This window comes from Corapipo altera, unplaced genomic scaffold, assembly GCF_003945725.1.
Source record: "Corapipo altera isolate COAL_440 unplaced genomic scaffold, ASM394572v1 180, whole genome shotgun sequence".
NCBI classification, from domain to species: domain Eukaryota; kingdom Metazoa; phylum Chordata; class Aves; order Passeriformes; family Pipridae; genus Corapipo; species Corapipo altera.
This window is the reverse complement of record NW_020884915.1, coordinates 7,280,582-7,306,830: the sequence shown is the minus strand read 5'-3', so window position 1 is coordinate 7,306,830 and position 26,249 is coordinate 7,280,582. Positions and strand designations below refer to the sequence as shown.

Below are 26,249 nucleotides of genomic sequence, written 5' to 3'. Positions count from 1 at the left end.
TTTTCAGATGTTTGTATGCACCTTAGATGCAGCTGTATACACCCTGAAACAACTACATACATCCTGAAATCAATACTGAAATGTGCTCCTCTAGCCTGGAAATTACTTCAGCTGACTTTAAAAGAGGCTGGGTTGGACTCACATTGTGAAATACTCCAGTTAAACTTATTAAGTCTAATTGGTGTGGTAATGCTGCATGCTGTGCTGGTTGCAACATCCCACTCCCACATTCCTTAGGCTTAAAATTGCTTTGTGCTTTGCAACCCTGCCTCATAACTCTCACTTGGGGTAGCCCTTTAAAAAGCTTTCTGTGTTCCTCATGACTTCTTCACAATTGAAAAAAGAAAGGTTGTGTTCCTTAACTGCAAAGCCAAAAGGCTTAAAATCAAAATAATGATGACTCAGTTTTTCTGAAGTAATTTTGAACGTGATACTGATTTAACTGGCCTGCAGAATAAATGAATCCCATCCTGTAGCTTTTGTATTACTTCATTTACAGAAGAATAAACTAGTTACTTCTCTTCATAGCTTACCCTATCTTAGCTGGCTTCTCTCAAAGGAGTTTTGAGACATTCCAAAACAGCAGGGGGCAAAGGTAGTGCCTTGTTAAAACCTGATTTAATTGCAGTAGTGACTCAAATTCTTAAAATTTTCATAGTATCCTTAAAGTATACTGAAAACCCAGACTTACTGAAGAAACAGCAATACCCAAAAGCAAAGTAAAGAAGCCATCCTGTTTACAGGCAGCCTCTTATCTTGCTCTTTTCAGCAAATATGATAAAAGCTTATTCTCCATGTAAGTCGTCCTTTTGCACAGGGAGCGGCAAAGCCAGCTAGAGGCACCAAACAGTCTTTGGGAACGATTCAGATGCTGCTCCTCCTTCTGTCACCCCCTTCCAGGGATTTGGAGGAAGAATCTATTAAACACTGTGTGCCTTAGGTACACAGCTCCAAACTCAAACCTGCTCTCCAGACATGACACAAATGAGGGACAAACACAAACCTGTGGTCAGAACCACGTGGAGGGAATACCACAAAAACAATACACATTTTATGAAAGCATTACAGATGTTGCCACACCACAAGTAGTTAAGAACCTATATATAGAGTGACACAAACATAACTGCAAACTTGACATAAACTTCCTGAAGTTAAACGAAATGTGATGGAACTGAACCAGTGCCCACAAAATAATAAATAAACCCACAAACACCAGGCCCTGTGTCACATCAAAGGTCTGATATGAAACCCCCTGATATTTTTCCTAGGTGTTTCCATTAAATAGCAGCTAACAGCTCATTAAATTAATATAATTCTACTGACTTCATAATCCGGTTTTAAACCGTGAGTCTTCTGCTCTTGCAGTGACAGGCATTTAATAGTTTGAAAAAAATGAGATATAAGGATATTGAAATCCTGATTAAGATTGAAATACAGATTAAATCTGGTGAGGGACTAGAATCTGTAGAATGTTTATGCCTCCAACTTTATTCTTATCTTTCAGAAAGAAATGCATAAAATTATTTTCACAGAATCACAGAATATGCTGACTTGGAAGGAACCCATCCACAAGGATCATCAAGTCCAGCTCCTGGCCCCGCACAGGCCCATCCCCAAGAGTCACACCCTGTGGCCCAGAGGATCATCCAAACACTCCTTGAGCTCTGGCAGCCTTGGTGCTGTGACCACTGCCCTGGGGAGCCTGGTCAGTGCCCAATCACCCTCTTGGTGGTTATGTCAACATATAGAAAATAGTTCAGCCATCCCATAAGCTGATGTTACTTGTTTAATATAAAATGTCTTTTTTAATGTCAAACAAAATCAGGAACTAAAAAAAAATAGAGTGTTTTTAAAGTCATAGCTTTTCAGCGACTATGCTACCAGATCTCATAAAGGATGGTTTCCTATTTACTAATAACCAGCAGCTTTAACTTAGAAATTTATAAATTCAAAGGCCTTCAGACAGAGCTTCTATCCCACCACTTCATGTAATCTTTAAACTGTAAAAAAAAATCATCCTGATAATTACAACTCATTTGCCACAGCCTTCTACAGGGCTGTGGAAAGAAGCTACTATTAAAATCTTGGTTCTATGCTTTCCCATTAATCTATGAAATCCATTTTTTATGGTATTTATTGTCTTTCCTTAAAGTATCTTCTAACTTTTCAAAGGTACAAAACCAATAATTTCATGCTAGATGACTGATAAGAGAAAGAAAGAAATAGCAACTGGTTAAGAAAAAGTCTAAAAGCTGACTTATTTCTTTCATTTTTTTGCACTATTGTTTACTAATTTACATCCCAAAATTTAGATCAATAGGCATAGCGTCCATTGGCCTTAAATTACCTTGCTGGTGGAGGTTTAAAATTCTCTGTTTATATCATATTATTTAGGTCCCTATTTTGGACATTTAAATTCAATGCTGTCCTTAGAATATGCATTGAGCACGAGTGTTTTATCACAGAAATGGTGACCAGCTAACCCACTTTTAAGTCTGTTTGATGCAAACTAAGGCATGACTGCCAGAATAAATGTATTTTGTTTATTAAGACACAAATTTCAGACCTTACCTGATGGAAATCAGTCTAACTCTCTTGAATTCAATCAGCGAGTCTGACTTACTGCATCTGTTTGCAATATGCAGCCTAGACTCAGCAGCTGCTGTAGAGACAAGTATGGTCTATTACTAACCAGATGGTTATTAGCAATATTTTCACTATTATGTGAAAATATTGGGATACACATCCTCAAACTTTAAAATTTGAACTCACTAATATTTCTTGAATTCTTTTCTTCCCTAAACTGTTTCAAGCAGTGCAGTATTTTATCAAACTGAAGCACTGCACAAATAAGATTTTTTTCCCCCTGTTTTTCCAATCAAAGTTGATGTTACTGAATTTTGCCAAATGAAAGTTAAACTGTACTAGAGCTGAAAGACGATGCTTATCTCTGCTCTCTTACATCAATAGGATATGGATCTGTACTTTTCTAGGATTTCTAAACTGACACTGAATCGAATAACTTTGTCGCATAGTAGTGGGATGTTTCAGACTTACCCAGATACATGAGATATATCCAGAGAGACCAGGCTAGGCAGCAGTTCTTGATTTAGACATTAGAAGGTCAGCTAAAGCTCAGGGGAACGTTTCGTGCAGAATTCCTTGTAAAGATTAATCCTTCCCCACCTATCTTCTCAGAGAGCCAGTAAGTGTTGTAGTTAACCACAGAGAGATAAGCAGTGAATAAAGGATGGCTAATTACACACTCAAATCCTTGAAAATACATATTGATATGAGGACACCAGATAGGAGCCAGTGCACAACCTCTTCACTTTACTGGAATTTCGGGGACAAAATGTAGTCAGGAGCATCACAGATCAAATCTCATGGTAACTCCAGGTTCACCTTGGGAAGTGCAAGAAAAAAACTTAGGCTTCCATGTAAGTTACAAATAAGTCATGCAACAGCTGTTCATTTAAATAGTATTAAAATACAAAGCAAATGGAACTTAACATTCAATACTCTTTCTTTAGCTAAGAATTATTTTATTCTATGAGTCATCCCATTGGGATTGGCATCAATAAAAGTATTAGAAGCTGGATCACAATGAAAGGACAGTAGATATAAAGAATAATAATCCCTTCATATCTTTTTCAGCAGACAGGCAGACTGGAATGAATAGAAAAATACTTGCTGGTATTTAAGGTTTTTTTATTCAAAACTGTTACTTCCTTAGGGAGGGCCTTACGACTGGGAAAGGTGACCTTTACATTACTGTTGCCATCTATAATAAAAGTTATTCATACACAACACAGAACTGAATTACACACCCTGCAATATGCAGTCAGCCCTGAAAAGAGATGGGGGTATGAATGTGATCTGTAGAATGAAGGGGAACATGGAGAAGGAAACAGAAGATGACTTATTCATTTTCTTCCACACTAGTAACAGGAGCATGAAATGAAGCTGGCATTGCACACCTCAAGACAAATGGAAGTAGATGATTCTCCTCACAGTTGCATAATTAGAATGTACCTGATACAGGATGCTGGGTGTGCTAGAGGTGTGCATGAGTTCAGGACAGCTTGGACAAGTTCACGGATGAGAAATTCCAAGAACTTCTGAGGGATGGAGAGTCAGCATTTTGTGGCTTGCTACTTCCTATATAGGTCCCGAATAATACTGAAGTAGTTAACCTTGTTAAAGTGCAAAGTTTTCTAGAAGCCAGCACAGAAGTACTGACATCTAACAATGCTGCTGAGCTATGAGTTTTCCTGGTATTAGTAAATTAGTATAGAAATCCCATTTCATGCCTGTCAGCTGGAGTAAATCCTCTGACTAATTTGTTACAAGTACGAAGATACCTTGCTCTTCCAGTAACCTTGTCTTAAACACTGGAGGAGAGCTGTCGTGTCTCACTGACTGCTGAAAGGCAGCATGAACATCACTAAATAGTCACTTCATGTGCTCTGAGAAGAGCCTAGATAAGTTAAATGCCAGCTGATGCTCAATACCAGCTGGAATAATGATTTATAGGAATTGCATAGTACACATTTACACCTAGGATGTGAGACAATGATGTCCTCATCTTAGGTAAAATCAAAAGCCCTTAAAAATGTTGTTGTTTTAGTTTTAACTTGGCAATGTCACTGAATCTTGTAAGTGATCTGAAATTGTCACCACCACACTGCAGTTGAGTCCGTGTTGAAGCAGAGGGGTGTGGTATGGTGTGGGACTATAATACCAGGTTTCAGAAAGGCTTCCGAATGTAGTGGGTTACTCACATTTCTTGAGCTACCCTGAGAACATATGCACCAAAATACTCTGAACAGGTAAAATCTATGAGTTCATATTAGTGAGAATAATTTATTGAATCAACTAGATGAATTTAAAAGTTGGAGTGACCTGTTTCTGCAGTAAACTTTCTTTCTGAATTGTGAAGGAATTGTGAATATAGAATGAAGTGAGGTTTTGGGCCAATATTATATATAATGGAATTAAATCAAAAGCAGGTAATGTAGACTACATATTACCTGTGGGACCCCTAAATTCTAATAAATCAGCCTATCTGACTTTGCCTATGAATTCTTAGTGATTGATATAAAAACCAAGCATTAAGTCCCTTTGAATGCGGTGCTATATCAGAGATCTGAGCACCTGCTCACCAGGTCTGAGTATACCATATATCACAGTTCTGAGTTCTACTAGCTATCCCTGAATCCAGATTTGCCCAGGATAACCCAGGATAGCTTGAAAGCAATTTTTTGTGTGTGTGCATCTTTTGAATGTTTCTCCATTTATGTTTACTGAATTCTGTGAGTGACTGGTTAACCAACCAACTTGCATCCTAACAACAGACTTTAAATATGCGAGCAGAGGATAACTCAAATTCATTTTAATGTGACTGCTTCAACACTTTTCTGGACTTAGTCCTGAAGACTAAGAAAAGAAACTATGTATTAACCTTTCTTCCTAATTTTCTGCTAGGGATACAGAGCACAGAGTTAGAACATCTGTTTGCTTTCATCTGAAGAAATTAACCTTTCAAGGCTAGCTAAACAAAAGAAGAAAAGCCTGAAAATGCTTTTGTACCAAGCATTCATAAGAATCACTTTAACCCAGTTCATATTGGCATGTGCTAAATGTCAGATAAGCCATCAGTCAGTGGAAAGGATTATACCGAAAGGGAGTCTCCCCTTTCTATACACCCTTGCCTTAGGAGGTGTCCCCTTGTATACTTAAGGGGTTTAACATTAAAATGTAGATAAGCAAGTTTCTCATTTGTGTCTACACAGAATCATAGAACATTTAAGTTGGAAAGACCCACATAACTTACAGAAACAAAGTTTTCTAGGAAAGTGTGAAATGTTGAGTGAAATGACATCATTATCAAAAGGCTAAAAAATAAAATAACTGCAATTAATATAATTTAATTATGAAGATTCATGGTGATTGAATGTGGTGACAATCTGCCCAAGGAACTATTCTCCCTTGTTTAAAAGAAAAGTCAGGTAATTCATCCAGTAGCAAAATTACAGATGAGAGATCTACAAGATGAGGAACTAAGAGGTGACAGAATGAGCAATTTAATTCTTTTATCATTTTTCATACTTCTCTTTTCTTTCTACATTTTCTCAGGTAACAGCTTGAACCCAGCTCAGCATCACACCCAGATAAGCAGCCCCGCTGATCTTGAAAGGCTATGTGTTTGTTCATCACACTTCCCAGCAGTTTTTACCTTGAAAAATAATTACAATGGAGGACAATAACACCCTGTTTGAAACTTGGCTTTAAATAGGTCGAGTCACAGCGCAACTGGTCTGACCTGGTCCGTGTTATCTCAGAGGAAGCACACCTGACAGAAGAAGATCTCTTTTGGCAGCAGCCAACAGTCACAGACAGAGCTGGGAACCTGCATTGTGGAGCAGCGTTGGGGTGAGGATCCTTCCGCCATGTGCCCTTGAAGGGCAGGTGCAGTACTGTCCTGCTTCCTTCCAGGCTCCTCAAAGAGCTTCTGCAAGGCTTGCCACGAGCAGTGAGAGGTGGACCCTAAGGACTTGGTCCTGAGCTGTGCCACGGTAAAATGGGACACACCGGAGCCAAGAACACCTAAGGAACTGAAATAAGGTTTATCATGGTAAGGTGTGGGGTATTTGGTGAGTGGCTGCACGGGGAGGAGATGGAAGCAGGACTTGCTTGAACCTGCAATAGGTTTCACAGGGATGAACTCTTTGCTCCTAACATTGTGTCGTGGACTTCAAGGGACTGGGAATACTGATCAGGAAAGAGATTCAGGGTTCTGCCTGTGCAAAGCTCGTTGGATGATCTGGGCACGACATTAGAGTTTATAAGAATTATCCTCTTTGAAGATAAGTTACTAGTGGTAGTAGCGAGACTACACTTAAAAGACTTTCTCTATATCTCCTTGAAGTAAATGGTGGGTTACATTTACTCTGGTGCTTTCCTATCAGCTGTGATTAGGTAATCAGGCAGGTGACGGCTGATGAGCATACATGGCTGATAGCAATGATAAAAATGAGTTTCCAACACTATCCATATGATTTAAAAATACAAATTCATTAAGGTTGTTCTTTTTTAAATACACTCATTGAATGGCAGTTCTATGAGTAACTTTTCTATTAAATCTTAGGACAAACTTTGCTCTGTAAAAATATGTTGTTGAAAATGCTCTAAGAACTTGATTTACTTGCCCATAAATTGCAGCTCTAGAGAAAAAAAAACATTTCCTGTTTGTCAAGGTCAGGAAGGCCATCTTTAAGGATGCTTACAGGATACCCTGCATATGCAAAATCTCCATGACAAACAGAACTAATTCCAAAGTTATTTTCTTGAAACCTTCCTATCTTTAAAGAAGTGTTGCTTCTTTTGGATCCAACTCAGTGAATGACTGAAGTACCCCTATGGCCGCTGTGACTTGGTTTTGTTTGCTTGGTTTTGTTTTGTTTTTTTTTTTTTTTTAATGGGTCAAGGAAACCCTTAGGTGAATTCCAGATTCTAATTTCAGTTATGTTTGAACTGTGCTCTTATTCACTTTAGATGTTTGCAGTATGGATCACTACTCTTTTTCTTCTCAATGCAGCCAGAGGTGAGACACATGGTTGATAAATATATAAACAGTAAAAGTTGTTATGTGCAGCTTACACTAGAATATCTATATTGTAGAAAAAGGATGTTCTTTGGGATGTATTTCATATACTCCATCGCTAGGACCACTGAGTTATGTCATGTCTTTTGCACATTTAAGCCATTACTTTTTAAGTCTGTAAAGGTTTCTGCAACTATCTAACAAAATGGGAATTCAGAAGGTATTTTTATATATAAATTGATAATGAAATTCTTCCAGAACATTTTCCCCTACCCACCCTCAACCCACACCCACAATGCTGCTACCCAGCAGCATTCATGGTAGCTACCACCCTGGTAATGAGAGCCAGGCACTTACTCTTCACAGCACTTTGCAGAGAACAAGAAAATAGTCTTTGTCCAAAACACCTCTACCAATAGGAAGGAATAGTTTCAACAGGGGCAGACTCACGGAACAAAGAGAAACAAAAAGACTCAAAAGTCCAAAAGTTTGCTAATATCAGAGAAAAGACACCTGTGAAAATGCCTGAGTCACTTGTGGATTCTCTATCCGCAGCTCCACGATGAAATCCTTTTTTTCTTTAGTTGCATTTCCAGTATATATTGTTCTACCCCTGCATTTCCTACAGATTAAGTCATGGTCTGGTGGACTATGAGCCTGTCCTAGGTAACAACAGTTTCTCATTGTTTCCAGTGTCTTTTTAATAGCAATAAAAATTATTTGGGATTTCACAACTGTTGTGCTGTAACAATGTGTAAGGATGACAATTAATTGCAACACCTGCATGTCATATTTCCATCGTTACTGTATTAAAACTGCAACAGAAATTGGGAAACTGGTCTTTAAGGCACAGACCTCACTTCCTGAGGCTGTGCTTTGCTTTCAGCTTCCACTCAAATTCCACTTTATTGCTTCCACTAAAATCTTATGGTGATTAAAAAAAAAAGGGAGATGTTTAATGTATGTTGTGGAGCAACCAGAGGTATCTGTTTTAATGTTTTGGGGGTCTTTTACATCTTCATGAATTGTTGCACAAGTAATAACAATTTAGATAATCCCTGGAGCATTATGACTGATTTCAAGGACTACTCTGTGCTGGCAGCAAAAGCTGGTTTATTCTGTGGATCAAGATTTTATTGTCTTTTTCTGAGGGCTGGAAACAATATGTTTGACCATACACATCCTGCGTTCTCCTGAGTTCATCAAGCTGAGCTCTAGCTTATGTTTGGAGCAGGAATCACTCTTGAAGTTCAAATCCTTGCTACAGAGCACAAACAAGTCCCTTAATGAAAAATGCACACAAGTGCCATCCTGATCTGAATCACCCATTTTCTGCTTCACTGGTATAAACACTCTCCACGCAGCTTCTTGTACAGAATCTGTTACGTTCACAGAACACTAACATTTTATTTTGTGTACCCCAGGAAGGGAAGTTTGCTACAAGAGGCTTGGATGCTTTACAGATAACCCCCCTTGGGCTAGGATCCCAGGAAGACAACTTGCAGGCTTACCCAGCTCTCCAGAAGATGTGAACACAAACTTCCTTCTTTACACTAGAGACAACGTGATGAAATACCAAGTAAGAAACTGCTTTGTTTTTAAACACTGACAGTATACAGTACATGCAAAAAATTATAGGGATAATTTCTTTTCTCCTTTTCTTTCTTTTATTCTGTATTTTTGCTCATAAGTCTCCCAGGAGAAGGCTCAATTTTATTAGACACATAATAATAATAATTTTCTTCCATCTTGTTCTTTTTCCTCATTTCAGCTCTCTGATGAGAGTCATCTGAGAAATTTTGGATATATTTTATAGGCTTCTCTACAGTAAGAAAATGGCCCAAATACAGTTTCAGGTTTAGCATTCTAAAGCTAGAGGTAGGGAAGGCAGTAGAAAAGAAAAACTCAATTTTGGCTCCTGCATTTCTACAGATTAAAAACGTGTTTCAGGCCCATATACACGACTCAGGAATGTTGTTCATAGGCGTGATTATTGGGTCCTCTGAAGGGCATACAATTAGTCTCAGAGGCTCTGTTTATGTGGTTGCCAACACTGAGCCCTAAGAACAGATAGATAGTTAAGAGCAAAGACCAGAAGAGAAAATATGTGTATTCACCAGAAAAGGTCAGGAAAATAGGGTGAAAAATTAAAGGAAGGCTTAGAAAGGAAAACAGGAGGCTAAAGACAAACTGGAGAAAGTGAAATCATATGTGGAAAGAGAAGGAAATAACCAAAACCAGAATGAAATGGGTATGGACAAAGAAAATAAACAAATGTTAAAACTTTTTTTTTTTTTTTACTGGGACTGAGGGAAAATAGATGTTAAAGGGATAAAGAAAAAGACTTGATAAGACATAGCATGGAGAAAGCTTGAAGAACTGAACCAGGTTATCCCTCTTGAAGACACATCAGGCAGGAAAATATAGAGACAGCAGACTCTGGAGCTCTATGGAAAAAATGGAAAAAGGTGAAGTTATCAACATTTGAAAACTTGTGGACTGTGACACAGTGACAGATGGAAGTAGTGTAAAGGAGTCTGTAGGACTGTTTAGGATGCATCAAATGGGAATGTACTGAAAGCCACAAGCAGTGTGTCAGCCCTTTCCTCTGGAATCAGCAAGTACTGGAAAAAGCTCACAGCAGGATGCTTGAGGTGTTGGAGATGGCTGGGCTGGGCTGGGTTTAACATGATGCAGGTTTTTGGAGCTATAGACTAATCTGGTGAAAGGTGAGAAATGACCACCACAGAGTGTGAATTTTGCTTAGACGAAGAGCAAGAAAAATGAAGCAAATACATATGAAGGGAGGGAGGGGAATTTGGTGGTGTTGTTGGCTTACATTACATGAAAAAGGCTTAATAGTGTTTTTTTATAGAAATGGCAGCCATAAACAGTAAAGGTGTTTATGATTTCTCCTCAATAAACCCCAAAATACCTATAGTCTTTGACTTTGTAAGCCTGGTGGGCTTTCTCATAAAATATAAATGAGCTTAACAATGAAGGTCTTATCTTCAAAGGAAAAAGAAAGAAAAATAGGTACAGTTTCAAAGTCAACCACATAATACCTGTCAGAAGATGCTGTCTTTGCATTTCTATGTTTGATAAAATCTTGTACTTAGTGGCAGTGTTGTACCAGTATATCTCAAAGCATTGTGTAGGGATGCCCATATTATTAGTTCAATTAACTAGAGGAAGTGAATAATTTGTTGAAGTGATTAACTGATTCCCCCTAGAAAGTCAGTGAGGAACAAGACCGATCTCTTCAGAGTCCACAATTATGCCTTAACCATTGGGGTTTTATCAAAATGTACACTGCGATGGAGCAGTCACATCCTTTTTGTGTTGTTTGTTGCTTGTTTGGTTTCTTTGACACAGAAAATTTCAGCTACAAATCCTTCAACCATCAAAGCTTCGAATTTCCGAACACACAGGAAAACTCGCTTCATTATACACGGCCACCTTGCCGGAGCAGATCTCCCCTGGATAACAAGGATGTGCAGGGTATGTATGACTTTCATCTGACAGTCATTTTACTTGTATTTGAAAGTCCAAATATCCACATCTTAAAAAGTGGCTTAAAACTCCCATGTAAAATTTACACCTCTGTTTTCTTGTTAATTCAGAGAAGGGGAACAAAACTTAGAATGATACCCTGTTCCACATGACCACCCCCTTGTTCCTAGCTATGAGTATAGTGCACTTCAGCCTTCTGCTGAATGCCCTTTTGCTGCATTCACCTCCACAGGGAAAGCTGTAATTAATTGATTTTTCAATTCCTTGCTAATAATAAGGGTGGAAAGAGAGTGATTTTTCTCATCTCAGGAAAAAGGTCAAAATAAAGGTTTCAGTTTGATTGAGACATTTGATCTAATAAAACCAAAAGGCTTTGTTCAGCAGATTGGTTTTATTTTACTCGGGCACATTTTAAAAATGAATGTGTTTCAGAAATAAAAAAAAATAAATCAGAAATTCCCATTGGCAGAAGTGTATAAATGAAAGATTTTGGTTAGAACTTATGAACTTTGAGGCTGAATAGTTCAAGCAGATGCACACAAATTTGAGAATCCTTTTAGATGATCCAAACATAACAAATTTGAGGAATAGATCTTGGGCAATAAAAAAGAAGTCATACTATCCTCTTTTGGTAACTGGGGTACTGTCATTAAGAGAAGTTGGTACCCTAAATCCAACCAAGGCATCTGTTAGGGAAAACAGAACTAACCGAAGAAAGATTCTGTCCTTATACAGTGCTCAAATCACTGGCTCCACTCTGCCTCCTTGTGTTGATTTCAGCATCAGTAGGAATTAATATACTAAAGGTGTCTTCATCAGTTGCATAAACAAAGCTTGGTTTTTTGCTATAGTTAAACAAAATATACTTGTTTATGTTATATATATCCTTAAGGATCTGGTACAATTGCAATTAATACCGGTTTTCTTCTTCTCTCCCCTTCTCTTGTTTCCCACCAGTTCATGTTTCCCACTGAAGATGTGAATTGCATTTTGACCGACTGGAGAGGCGGCTCCAGCGGTTTGTACACTGACGCAGTTAACAACGTCCGCATTGTGGGGGCTGAGCTGGAGTATCTGGTGAACTTTCTTGAGGTAAAAGTATCTATGGAATGTGAAAACTAGTTTATAGTCTGTATGGTAAAGCTCATGTTCAGAGTGGCACCTTTAGGTTTGAGTCAATAGAGCCAGGAAACACAGAGGTAGTTGGTAACATAGCTGAAAGTGTCATTAAAGGGCTCTAATCCCACACAAATGGAAATACCTGCTTTGGCACCAGACCATAAGCGTGTCCCTGGAGGCTTACAGGCCGTAGTTGCTGAAAGGTTTTACTGGATGAACTTTTTACTGGATAAGACATCAGATTGGAGACTGTCTAACAAAACTGGTAGGTCAAGAGTGGTAACTGAGGACCAATATGATTAAATATCCCTCTGCGGGTCACACACGCTGCCTCCTGCAGGAACTGAATTGCAGCAGACAGAACTGACTCTCCTGCAGCTGCCAACATCAGGCTTCCCCTGTTGAAGCTCAGCTGAGCCTGGCACACCAGCAGCATTCCAGGCATGGTCTTCCCCACCCTTAAGGACCTGAGTGGTGGAGCATATCCACGACAGGATGGATACTAGATTCACACAGATGGTATGTCCTGACAAAGGCACAGCTCCTCTACCACAGACTCCTATCCTGAACAGACAGACATTTTCAGGGGTGAGGCAATGGAGTCATTCATCTTTTGGAAAAGCAATCAGTGCAAATGTAGGGACTTATGTGCAGAAATTCTATCATCCTTCATTTCTATCATAAGGGCCAGTTCCTTACAGAGGTGTGATATGAGAGAAGTGGGGTGAGTGGGGAATTGCTTCTCTTTAGGTAGAGATCCCATTGCCCATAACTGTAACTTTCCACATAATACACTCGCCTCCATCACCCACTGCTCTGTCCATGTCCTGGCACTGCATGGGGCCATGCTGCAGTTTAACAGACTTGTATTCCCACACTGCTTTTTTAACTTTCCATACATCTTCACAGAAGGACTATGGCTACTCTCCTGCCAATATCCATTTCATCGGCCACAGTCTTGGAGCACACGTTGCTGGGGAGGCAGGGAGAAGGAAACCTGGCATTGGAAGAATTACAGGTACTGAAGTGATTCTTGCTGATGGAACTTTATATTTTCATGAAACTGAAGAATTACTGCTCATTTATAACACACAATACAGACTGCAGTCCTCTGATTTGTCATAAACAACAGTGACCAGCCAACAGGACGTCACACAGGTCATAGGATAAGCCGTTCCTGTGGAACACCAGCATTTCACATATCAACATTTAAAGCTCTGAGGAAGGCTCAACTGCAACAGACCAAAAAGGCTTAACTGCCCTGACTGGAGCTAAGTAGAGGTCACTTTTCACAGGTCACAGGGAAAAAAGACTTTCAATAGGCCCCGGGGAGCACTTGGTTATGATTTGTAATGATATAAAGAATAGGAAGAGAATGCTGTATTATATGTGGAATAACAGACCTGTAAAACACTAGCAACTCGTTGTCATACTTGGTTTTAAAAACCCGCTCTAACATGACTTTTCAGCAGTTCAGAAGTTTGAAAATCTGAAATGAAAAATTAAAACCCCTAGATAAGGTGGTATAAAACCCCAGCAGGAAAAGATGGTAAATAGCCATGGACATCACCCTGATAATGAAGAAAGCTGTTAGTCACATAGCCACACACAAAGAGACACAGCATCCCGACACACTCACACATCGCTTTTTTTAAAGACTCACCATTTTCTGCTTTCCTTCTCCTCCAGTCAGTTCTTTGCACAGACATTGGTTTGTCTGAGCCATGTACACAATAAGCAGTTCGCATAAGCAGTTCAGGGACACTGGGATCCGAGATGTATTTTCTTTATCTCCGAGGGAACCTCACTGACACTGAAGTGAAGGGGTACCATTTTCAACTAATGGATTTGTGGATTTGTGGATTTTGGATTTGTGGCCAAAAAAAATTTCTTAAACAAATCTACATGCTCAGAGTAACATATCAAGATTTCATATTTTTGCTAACATCCAAAAAAACCCCAAACCAAAACCCAGCAAACTTCTTCTTATAACATTTTCCCTTAAAAGTAAGACAAGCAGCCATCAGCATTTTGCAGTGCTGCAATGTCTCCAATCTCCTTTCTATTAAAACCCTACTGTTTTGCTGGCTGTAAACCACAAAATGCGTTTTTACATGTGGAGTAAAGGCAGAAATGTAATGACATATAGTATACACACCCTGTATGTGATGATATACATATAGTATTATTTACTCAATCAGATGTATCTCCATTCATTTAGGTTTGGATCCAGCTGGGCCTCTTTTCCAATATACTCCCACAATGGTTAGGCTGGATCCTTCAGATGCAAAATTTGTTGATATAATTCATACTCATGCTGGTCATCTTTTCTTTGACTTTGGTAAGTTTTCCCCCAAAGGCTGACATGGACACATGGGTTGGCCACAGTGTACCTGAGAGTTATTGGCCTGGACTCATTGTGTGTTTCAGCTCCAGGGATTCTTCAGACTTGTGGCCACCTGGATTTTTACCCAAATGGTGGGAAGAAGATGCCAGGATGCCACCAGCTTCATGTACCTCCTGCAACTCGGAATGTCAATGACCTTATGAGAGGTAAATGTATTTTAAAGAAGTAATACCTCATTGTAAGCTATAGTTAGAAATAAAGACTAGATAAGGTAAAGCCTTTTGAATGTATATGTTATTTATGTAGCTCGGATTTGGGGGAGGGAGACAATACTCAAAAATGGAACATTTAAAGCTGCCTCTGAAACACCCTCAAATTTTCTTTTATACAAACCAATGCAAATTCCAGATGGAAACTTCAGTTAAAGCATGAAAAATTGTTAATCACAAGCTTTATAAGAGCCTGCCACTGTGCTGACAGATTGATCTCAGTGGGAATTCCACACATGAAGGACTGGTAAAATTTCATTTAAGACTAATCCAAAAATTAGTATTTTAAAATCTGAGCTTCCCTTCTCCCTTGAAAGACATCACTCCCAATATTACTGGGACTCATCCATGCCATTAAGCTTTAGTATCTTCAAAGGAAACAGCTCAAGGTTAGAAATATAAAAGGTAATAAAATGACTGTTCCCTTAGTAGTTCATGTTCTTCAAAGAAAGCTGGGCAGTTAATCAGAATTACCCTGGGATCCAGTACAATAGATCCACAAAATCCTGCCTTCTGATCCTAACCTACAGAAAAGAGAACATCTGTTATTCACAGCTGAATGTTTTGAAATCCCTATCATTAGTTAAATAATTGGCTTTCAAAAATGCTCTGTCTCAGAACTGGTTGAGAACTTAGTAACAAAGAGAACTGAAAGCTGGCTGGGCACAGTCATTTGGAACCAAACCACTTTCCAATTGGACTGCATAAAAATGTCTGAATTTTCAGCACAAATAAATATTTTCAAGAGACATTTCACACAGACTGTTTGCAATGTCTTGTCATGAAGGAGAAACAGCTCTACTGAACATGAGCAGATGGAATTTGTTGTTCATGCAGATCATAAAAATAGAGACAGCCTTAACTCGTGCCTCTTGGTTAAACCTTACATTGTGCATCTCTGTTCTGTTTGGTAATATTTACATTTATGTAGTGCTTTTATGTATGAAGTGCTTTAGAAATAATATTTAGTAATTTTTCTACAGTTTTTAATGCAGTAGGGAGAGTATAGCTGTTAAGTGAATTTGGCACTAACACAAATTAAGCCAACTGTAAGAGCTGAGGGTTTTAAAGTACGAACCCTTCCGAATTAAAGAAGGAGCTATAAAGAAAACATATTCAGGAAGCCTTGACAGTGCAGATTATTATCAAGAAAAACATACAAGTACTTTTCAGAGGGGGTTTGGTGTGGTTTTTTTCTTTCCTTATGCAAAGAACAGTGTGTCAATTGGTCAACACCAACTGGTATATCTTTAAGATGCACAAATATTGATAGTAGGGGTAGTTCTGATTTCACTGTAAACTGTGCCAGATTGCAATTACTTCAGTGCCTCCAAGACTTCTTCCGTGACTAGGTGAGCCCCCACCATACGCTGAAGCAGGACAGTGCATACTTTTATACAACCAACCTAACTTTAGTATATTGTATTTTGATGAAGGAGAGACTTCAGCATCAATGAATGCAACACTTTTTACAAGGGATCTTTTTCTCCTTTTCTTACTGGCTGCTTATAAATTTCAATCCAATGGGAAAATGTACTTGTTTTAAATAGTTCTGACAAAATTGAGAACACACTGCCATACATTTGGCTTTTCAGAGAATTTAACAGAATCTCTATTAAATTACTACAGATTTTCTAGAGGTTAAAAACACTGAAAGCCACTAAATTTAAAATAATTACTACAATTACCTTTAATTCTAGAAATTAGTGGAAACTGTGGTTTTACAAAATACCGCATTGTGATAACTGTAAGCAAATGAAAACTACTTCATAGTAACTACTGTTTGCCTTACAAAACCTAAGCTATGAATTCTTTCAGTCTTTGAAATATCAAAAGGAAATTCTCCTAAATCCTCCTTGTTTCTCATGCTAAAGTAAAAGCAGCTGAGTCTGCACACAGGACGGGAGGCTGCACGAGGTCCACCTTGGTGCATGTCCACCTCTGGTAGAACCTACTTCTTCCCCATCAAAAAAATATATATGTAGGCATAAATACACTTTTTTACTCTAAAACCAAATAATTCACCCTTTGAATGTCTTTTAATTATCCCTTTTTTTTTTTTTTGCCTGAGATTTCATTCTTTGTGCAAATGCTTTTGAGAAAAAGAGACCAGCAAATGTTGCTTTGGCATGGACTTAATGTCAGTGAATAGCTTCGATTGTTTTTCACCTGTTGTTTGGGTTTTTCTCCCCAGCATATAGAGCTATTGGATGTGGGCATAAAAGAAGTCTCCGGTATTATGCTGAGAGTATTATGACTCCAAGTGGATTTGTTGGGTATCAGTGTGAAACATACCGAGATTTTGTATTGGTAAGTATTGGGTTTATATTTATCTGAGGAATTATAGTCCTGCCTTTCTTCTCTTAATAATTTCTGGGACAACTTCTACATTCAGGATCATGGGATACAGGGGGGGACTGTGCAGAACCACTGACCACCTTCGTCCAGACCACACTCAAAACCAGGCAACTTTAAAAGCAGCAAACTTTAAAAAAATATCTAGAATAAAAAAGGACATAAAATATAAACATCTAAAACCATTACAAAGGGAGAGATGAAGAGGTGAGTAAGAGGATAATGGGAAAAAGTGGCTGGGCTCACCTTTTGGGTAGATCAGCAGCAAGGGCCCCTCTGGAAGTCCATCTAAACCTGATGGAGCCCATCATGAAAAGGACAGCCCCTAGATTTCAGAAAAGCCTCACTGTATAAAAAATAAACATCCCCAATCTGTAGGGCAGGGGGGATATTTATCCAGCCCAGCATTGCTTACACGGCTCTCAGGCAGTACAGAAACAGGGCAGCATGATGTCCTGGTGGTTCATATCTAATGGAATTGGGCTTTATTGTACCACTTCTGGCAACGCAACTGAGGACTGGCCAAGGAGGAGGACATGTCTGATTTTTTTCCATCTACTCCCAAAGGATTTACTACAATAAGGCAAAAAATGTTGTTAATGTTTGTATCAATGTTGCCACGTAACTTGAAAGTTTGATGTAATTCAGGACTTGAAAACCTCAACCCTGTGCAATTTAGTAATGTAAGGGAAATGCTTTTTTTTAATTTCATGATAGACAAGTGATGATGATGATCATTTAGCTTTTTAGTCATCAAATGCACAAATAGCCAAAGATCCACAAATATCAGTTCCAACAGAACCTCCCATATATCAAAACTGAACTATGTAAATATAAAAATGCTGTTTTTCCCAACTACAATAATCTACTTTCATGCTCATCTTTTTTCTCTCTTTTTTTTTTTTTTTTAATGGATGTCAAGCTCCCGATCTGATTGTCTGATCTGTGTAATAGATTAATTTCATCAAGGCTCTGCATGGGAATAAAGGCTGTAGAGCAGACAGAACAAATTCCAAAGTGAGAGTCTAAGTTCAGTATTCCTAAACTTAAATGTTTTTACTGTAAGAGTGAGATATCCAGCCAGACCTCCTTTGAAATATGGTTACCCATCCTATCTATCACTAGCAGAAAACCTTTCAATGGACCCTGTAAAGGATGAATATATTACCTGTATTTTACAGATCAGGTAGTAAGGCACAAAATGCATTAAGATATTTACTTATGATCTCTGCAGGACCACGAGGAATTAGGCCAGATTTTCAACCTATTTCTCTCTGATTTCCAACCAGATAAAATAACCTGACTGACCATTTCAACTCCTTTTTCCACCACACAGATAAATACTGAAAAGATGATCTCAATTGAGAAGCAAGTACCTTTTCGAAAAAAAGGCTGGGAAAAAGCTGAAATATGCTAATTTCTTAAGCTTTAAGAAGTGAGATTAAAACAGAAAATGTCTGGTAATGCACATTGCTATTTTCCCCCCAGGGAGACTGCTTCCCATGTCCAAAGGAAGGATGCCCACTGATGGGTCATTATGCTGAGAAGTTTTTACATAAAACTGAAAAAGAACAGCAAAAAGTTTATTTAAACACGGGGGCTTCCTCTCCTTATGCTCGTAAGTGCTCGTTTTGGGTGGTGTATTCTAAAGTGGCAATTAATTATGTGTGAAAAAGGACCTTACACATCTGCAGAGAGCTGCTGGAGTTAATGAGTGGCACTCATTAACTAACACGTCTAGAATTTCAGGTGTGTTAGGAACATGCAGTACCAGCATTATTTGGGAAAGCTGAGATAATTGTGGAAATACATCAATGATGCTCACCTTTAAGTTAAACTTGGTTATTACATCATAGCTTAAAAATTCTGTACAGCTGAAGGTGGGAGGAATGTTATGCTGGAAGTGCATAATTTCAAATAGGAAACTGTTACAATTTTTTTATTGACAAAAATTTATTAAAATTGGAGCATTTCAGAATAGTTTCATAAAGCTCATCAGGTCAAAGTGGCAGGGAGTAATAAGAAGTACAGGTTTAATTGGGATTAATGTAGAAGCAGACACAGAACTGGGAAATAAGAAAATTAATAAATAAATTGTAATTCATCGCAAGTGATCAACTTCGAGGCCAACAAATGACAGAGAGCCTTTGAGGTTTTTATTCACTAGACACTAAAATATGAAAGCATAAGTAAGAATAAAAAAAATCTTATATTACACCTTCATAAGAGCAAAACGTAAAAAAGTTAGAGTATAGAGAAGCATGCTATTTCTCCAGTCTGAATGAATACAGTGATTTCAACATTTGCAAGCTGTTGAGTTCATAGTAATTATAGCCTGAAAGACAAATATAACCTTATGAATTGGGGGAAGAGATTCTTCTTTGAATAGCCTGAATTAAAGCCAGTACAAAAACATCCCAACCCTAGTTGCTTGAAATCAATATGAGCTGTTGCATCCAAGGCCCTTCTTCTGCCTTAGACAGGCATGGGTGATGATCTGATCTGCAAGCATTTGGGCTGTGACAAATACAGGAAAACCCCTAAACACTCTGTATGTATATCAGAATCATCCTGGGAAAACAGAAGGTTTTGTTTAATATGTCTTTACCACAGCAGTCCAGTGGGCCTCACCGCATAGCTGAGAGTTTACATGCTACCCATGCAACCGCCCAAACCGCTCATAAATGTAAGAAATCACAAAATTAACAGTGAGGCCAAGTGGAAGAGCAAAGTACAGTATTGACCATGACAGATTAAATACTCAGCAGATTCAGGAGGATGACAAATACTGGAGCAGTGATTTTAGACCACTGTCAAGAAATTAAAACTACCAGAATCGCACAGAACATTTTCCTTTAAAAAAAAAAAATCATTTTTTTTGCTTATAAGCACATTTGTGCAATCCTTTCCTTTCCCTGAAAGACATTGAAACACACAAGAAATTTTGCCATTAAGAAAGAAATCTCCTTACAACCATGATTGATTTGATTTTGCTTTCAAAGGCTGGAGAAAAGAGATACACGTCAAAGTATGTGCAACAGAAGTCACGAAGGGGAATATAGATGTCGCCTTGACTGGAACTAATGGGATCAGGAAAAAATATACAATTGACAAGTGAGTTTAATATGACTGTTGAAAAAATGGCTCTATCTTTGTTGTCATATTGAATATATACACAGCTATTTTTACATGCTTCATTTTGTTCTATTATGGTCTGTGATGTACACTAGTAATAAAAGTAGTTGGTAAGTGGTTGAAGTTCCCTGTGCTACAGATTGTGGTAAAAATCTGTCTGCAGGTCTCTCTTGCTCTGTATTTTCTTTTGTTTTCTGGGGTTGATGGTTAGCATGGCAAATTGGGCAAGAGCAAAAAGCTCTGTGGCTACTGCTGAACTCAAACATGATTTAGTGTTCTCTGAGAGGGCAAAGAGCTGTGTGATGTACAGTCATTTAATTACCTGCTCCTCTGGGGAGTATTTGAGTAAGAAAATTGCAGCTTTCTTATGAACCGTGCTGAAACATGGATTCCTGTCCACTCCCCCTGGATTTTTATAGTAAATGTGAATTTAAACCTCAATAAAAAGACCCTGGGCAAGAACATAGCTTCAAATTGTAAAACCAACCTCCTCTGTGTTTGAAAACAGCACCATTACTGATCTGTACCAGGAGTACTTTTGGTTATAAATACACAACTGCAGCAATGCACGTACAAGTAATTTCTAGGTTAATGTAATATGTGTTCTGTTACAGTGAACAGTGATACCACAGAAGGCACAAATTTAAACTGTGATTTTCAATTTTCTTCATTGTTGAGAGCAACCAGAAACACTGACAGAACTTTTTGACTTGGATTTATGTGAAGATAGATCTTATTTTCCAAAAATAACTTACAGAATAAACCATGGCAATACTGACAAAGAATGTGCTAAATAATATAGTGTTTTCATCTTGAAAGGCACAGGAATTTAAGCAGCTGGGTAATTTGCATACGTATATAAATCCCTCTGAGTAGCTATCTCCTCCTTGGGTACTAACAAGACTATATATTAGATTGACAGACTGAACCTGTCTTGGGATCCACGATCATCTCCTTATGTAAGCAGGACTGTTGTTTTCTGTGCTTTCTTAAGTAAGATTAATATTGAGACTTTGTGTCCTTCACCAATCTGCCTAGCTGGTATCTTCACAACGGACTTATGTCAAAGGGGGGAAAAAATGACATTTAGTCCTCAGAACTTCCTCCAGCTATTCAGGATAAATAATTTTGGGAGAGATGAGGTAGACTCGGAACTGCCACAATAGCTTCAGGGAAGCCAAAAAATTGCAGTACTGATGTGGAGGAAGAAATCAACCGAAATGCCAATGTCAAGGATACATTCTTTTCTAATTCTTACAAAAAGGATAGAGTGAAAAGTGCATTATATATATATATATATATATATATATATACTACATGGCTTGAATGACTAGTTAGCAGAGAGAGAGTCAGCATTTGTTGTTTCTGGACCCGAGACATTATCTGCTAGAGCTGGAAGCCTCAGATCTGTGTGATCTGGTTTTGCATCAAGAGTCCTGTATGTTCCCCAAGGAATATATACTCTAAGAACGTGCCTTAAGCTAAAATTTTGCCTGACTTCTCTGATTTGTAACTCTATAAAAAAAAGTAATAAAATTATAACACTGGTATTCAAAGCTCAACTCAAGCATCCCACAGCTCATCTTCCTTTCTGCCTGTACTGTAGTGGTTTTTCCCCCTCATTTTTATAAAACACCAAGCGTCACTTCTGTGCTTTTCTTTCGGCAGGGGAACTTTCAAACCAGGCAACACATACTTGAACTATATTGATACAGAAATTTCTGGGAACATTTCAAAAGTTGAGTTTCTCTGGAAAAAGCATCTGGGTCATGTAGACAGGGGCTGCATGGGAGCTGAAGAAGTCACAATAATATCTGGGGAAAATGGAAATAGGTAAGTCACAATCCAATGATCTGTGGGTGAGGAGGGATACAGGTGGGGAGGGAGGAGAACAACAACCAACCAGCCAAGAGAAAAAAAGAAAAGGGAAAAAAAAATACAAAGGAAAAAAATACACAGAACACCTTTGCATGGTATTGTGTTCCTTAAAGCAAGTGGGTAAATAAGAGCCTAATTTCATGGCAGTACCTGGGTCTTTCATGGACTGCAGTTATTTCCACAGCTCAGCACTGCAGTCAGACCTTTCCAAAAATCAGAGATATCAAATCTGAAATCCAGAGGGGGGCTGTAGCCCTGCACTGGTAAGAAATGTAGTTTTTCTCCTAAATTACAGTTTCATGTGCCTACATCCAGCACATCAGAAACACCTCTTCAGAGTACAACACCCTACTTGCCTGGGCAGGGTGCCCTCGGCTGACTGCAACCTCAGCCCATGGACCTGGCACCCACTGGCATCTGCAGGACATTAGACACACTTTTGTAGCACAGAGCACACCTCTTGGTTAGTTTTAACCAAAATTAATCCAGCTGATGCATCCACACCACTCTGTCACGTAAACCCAAGTGTGGTAAGTGGGGGAAATGGAGTGAGCAATTCCCTTCAGAAACATGCTCCTGTCCCAAATTAAAATGCTAATGGAGTGTGGGCATAAACGCAAACACATCCTAAAATTTAATAATTAGTCACTAACTAGTCATTCTTTAAAAAAAAAATATTTTCATAACACACACTTTATGTTCTCAGTCTACTGGAACTCGTGCTTTGACCTGCCATGAAGGGAAGAGGATTTCTATTGATTTTGTTAGGCTGCTGCTAAGAAGATGGCCCACGTACTGAAAAATATTTCCTTAAACTCTTCCCCCCTTGGCAGGTCTGTGTTCTGTGGGTGTGGGACTGTGCAACCGAGCATGTGGCAAGCCCTGGCACTCTGCTGAGGCTCAGCCAGGAATGCCATGCTTGTCCACTGTGGCAACACTCACCATCTGGAAGAGGACACTGCAGTCAGCAGCAACAGGTTACAAAGCTCCCTCAATAGATTCCGGAAAGTTTGCCCAGCCCACTACATGAGCTCTATTTCCAAGTTGATGTTGTCATCTTTTCTCCATACAGAGGAGTTCTTCTTCTTTGATTTATAATTACAATGACAGCTAACATGTGTTTTAGTAGTAACACACATGCAGTGTGGTTATACTTCACAGTGAAAGGGAAAAATAATAAAACAGGAAAAAAGAGACCTTACCAATTCCCATTTGAAACACTATCATCTTAGGAGGGGCACTCAAAGAGAAGCAACTGAAAAAAAAATAGGAGAAAGATATATTAACACCAGAGAAAAACTAAAGAAAATACAAAAAAGAAAAAGGGGCAGGGGGGAGAAAACAGGAGCATAGATAGATAAAATTAAAAGTGTATTAAAAGTGTATACTTACTCGTTCAGGAAAAAGATACTTGCATGCTTTCAGAATCATCTGATTGCTTCTATGTCAGGAGTTTGTGTATATTTTAAATATAAAAATAAGCAGAGTTTGAATGGTGTTATCTGACATATCCTGCCTTCCTGAAGAACACTTTTAAACATTTTAGCAGCACATCCAAAAGACTGCTTAGGAGCAGGGATTGTGTATCAAGTTGTACAGAGGAACTCTATTATCAAAAGTTCACCATGCATCAAGCAGGATAGCTTAAGGTACAGCAAAATACTTGATTGTTACCTCTTCCTGGGGGAAAACCTCATTCATGAGAGCTCTGCTGAATGCTAGGTGAGCTGGGATGCTCTCAAACCTGTGTTGGATTATTGAGGAACTTGAATTTTCTGGCAGTCTTCAATATGTAACTATTTTTTCTTTACCAGTGAAGCTGAATTTTCCACCTGTACTTTGCCTTTGTGAAGATGCTTAAGTTGGGCTTGAGCTACATTATTTGCATTAGCATTGCCACTCCAAATTTGTCAGCATTTTGACTATACTGATTAGCAAAACCAGACTAGCCAGTTATCAGCATCAGCCAAAATAAACTAAGGTTGTTTTTGTTCCAACACACGCTACCCACAACAATTCTTTGAGTTTTTAATTACCCTAAGACATTCAACTAATTTTTACATCTGATGTGAGGTTTGTCATTCAGGTGCAGAAATTATGTCTATCAATTCCGTTGGGCAACTGTGTTCTGTCCCATCCTAACAACAACAACATTCCAGAATACTTCCAGTGGGGTTTATCAAAAGGTATTGATGATGTTAGTGTTACCCAAGGCTAAATGTTAGTGATGAACAGATGTGTTTCAAATTATGCAGCAATAATTTTGAGATGTCAGAACCCTGTCACCTCCTGTGAAGTTTGCTGAAGGAGCTTGCTTAGGACATTTGACAGATCAGCTGTCTGCCTTCTCAGACTCGCTGCTTCTGTACCCTTACCATCTCCATGTGAGCAGAGTAGGATCCAGAAATCGTCTTTAGCAGGAAATTCATCCTTCTTTACCCCTTGGCAAGATGCCCTTCTTGAGCAAGACAGGAATCCCCTCTTCTGTGCTCCCCTGGAGATGAACAAAACAATCCCCCAGGTATTTATACACAGTTGGGAAATATCTGTAGCCAGTAATTACAACATCTTTAACATCCTCCATAAATCACGTGTGGCTTTCTGCCCCACAGTTGCACAAATTAAAGAGACTCAGAGAGGGAAAAAGAAAGACTTGTTTTGCCTTTCTTACAACCAGGAACTGAAGCAAAATAAATGTAAATATTTCCCTCAGGAGTGCAAAAAATTGTGCAGCAGGGCCAAGAACTGGATTTAATGACATGAGACAGGAGTATGATCAGTGCCATGTAGGGCATCGCTTCTCACAGAATGGAAGCAATGTCCCCTTGAACTCAAGACTTTCCTAAAGCCCAAGCCCTCCTGTCTCCATACTTGACTGTGCCACTTTTGCAATTCTAAAAACTAATTAGATGTTTTTATGAATAATAACTCATTTCCGAATACAAGTTTCATTTCGTTTATTTTTAAACTATTGGTTTCAACAGCATTCTGACAAAACATGACAGTTCATATGGGCTGATGACTTGTGCTGTAAGTGTGGTACAGCTAATTAGACCACTTATAAATATGCATTTTCTCACCCAATCTTTTCAGCTAAAAATAAAATATTGAATTAATTTCTTCCTCTTGTGTTGTCCTGTTTTCATTTTTGTGATATGCTATTTCTTGACTTAATTTTTATTCTTTGGTATAGTAGACATCAACACTGCATTTCTTGGTTAATATATTTTTAGACAGAGTAAGAGATTTATTTGTATGAGCTAAAGGTGAAAAAACCCCACATTGACATCAGCTGTATGTTGCTGGTAGCAAATAGTCTTCTTCCTTGTTTCTTTCTGTATTTAAAAATTAAAATTGTTACTTGTATGAAATCTTTGGATACTATTACTTTGTATTAATGAGCTAGTAAAAATGCAAGGGTTGGATATTTCATCAGACCATCTGCCTTTGACTAACCTGGAACAGGTAATTCTTTCATGTCTTTACAACAGGATAAGCCAGCTTTTCAGAATAATTTAAATTGCGTCTTTAAAATGTCAAGTGAGATGCACCATTTGATATGTTTGGTTGTCATGATGAAAGGTAGCGTTTTTTAAAATCAATTGTGCTTCATTTCCCCAGGGTTTTTAAGGACATATTATGACTTGCATTCAGTCTTTTACATTATTTAAATATTCTGCCACACTATAAGTGCTTCAGAATTGCAATACAATTTTAATTTTATACTCCTTAATTATGTGTTCACTACAAAAATTATGACAAGGTTAAGTTGCTAACAAAGCCATTATAACGCTTTCAGCCTCAGTCCCTTTGCTCTCTTTTTTGACAATGGGGTGAGGTAAAACAAATATACACACAAACAAACCTCTTGAACCTTCTATAGAAGAAGGGAACAGCAATAGTAAACAATCCAAAATATGAACTATCTGCTCCACTTAAGTCGCCTCTATTTACTTTATATGTGACATCAGAAAAGTAATGTTAGGAGTAAACTTACGCTTGTCATAAAGGGACCTGTGCAGGTGTG

General features: G+C 38.4%; 1 protein-coding gene across 1 annotated transcript; it reads left to right on the top strand.

Annotated features, from left to right (window-relative positions):
* Nucleotides 1-7,901: 7,901 nt before the first annotated feature.
* Nucleotides 7,902-23,119, top strand: LOC113952782 (pancreatic lipase-related protein 2-like). The gene is made up of 12 exons (XM_027655202.1): nucleotides 7,902-7,941; nucleotides 9,031-9,185; nucleotides 10,982-11,107; nucleotides 12,077-12,211; nucleotides 13,148-13,256; nucleotides 14,460-14,579; nucleotides 14,669-14,791; nucleotides 17,049-17,164; nucleotides 18,698-18,827; nucleotides 20,212-20,323; nucleotides 22,013-22,177; nucleotides 23,056-23,119. Exons 1-12 carry the CDS (start codon nucleotides 7,902-7,904, stop codon nucleotides 23,117-23,119), a joined length of 1,395 nt encoding a protein of 464 aa, XP_027511003.1.
* Nucleotides 23,120-26,249: the final 3,130 nt, after the last annotated feature.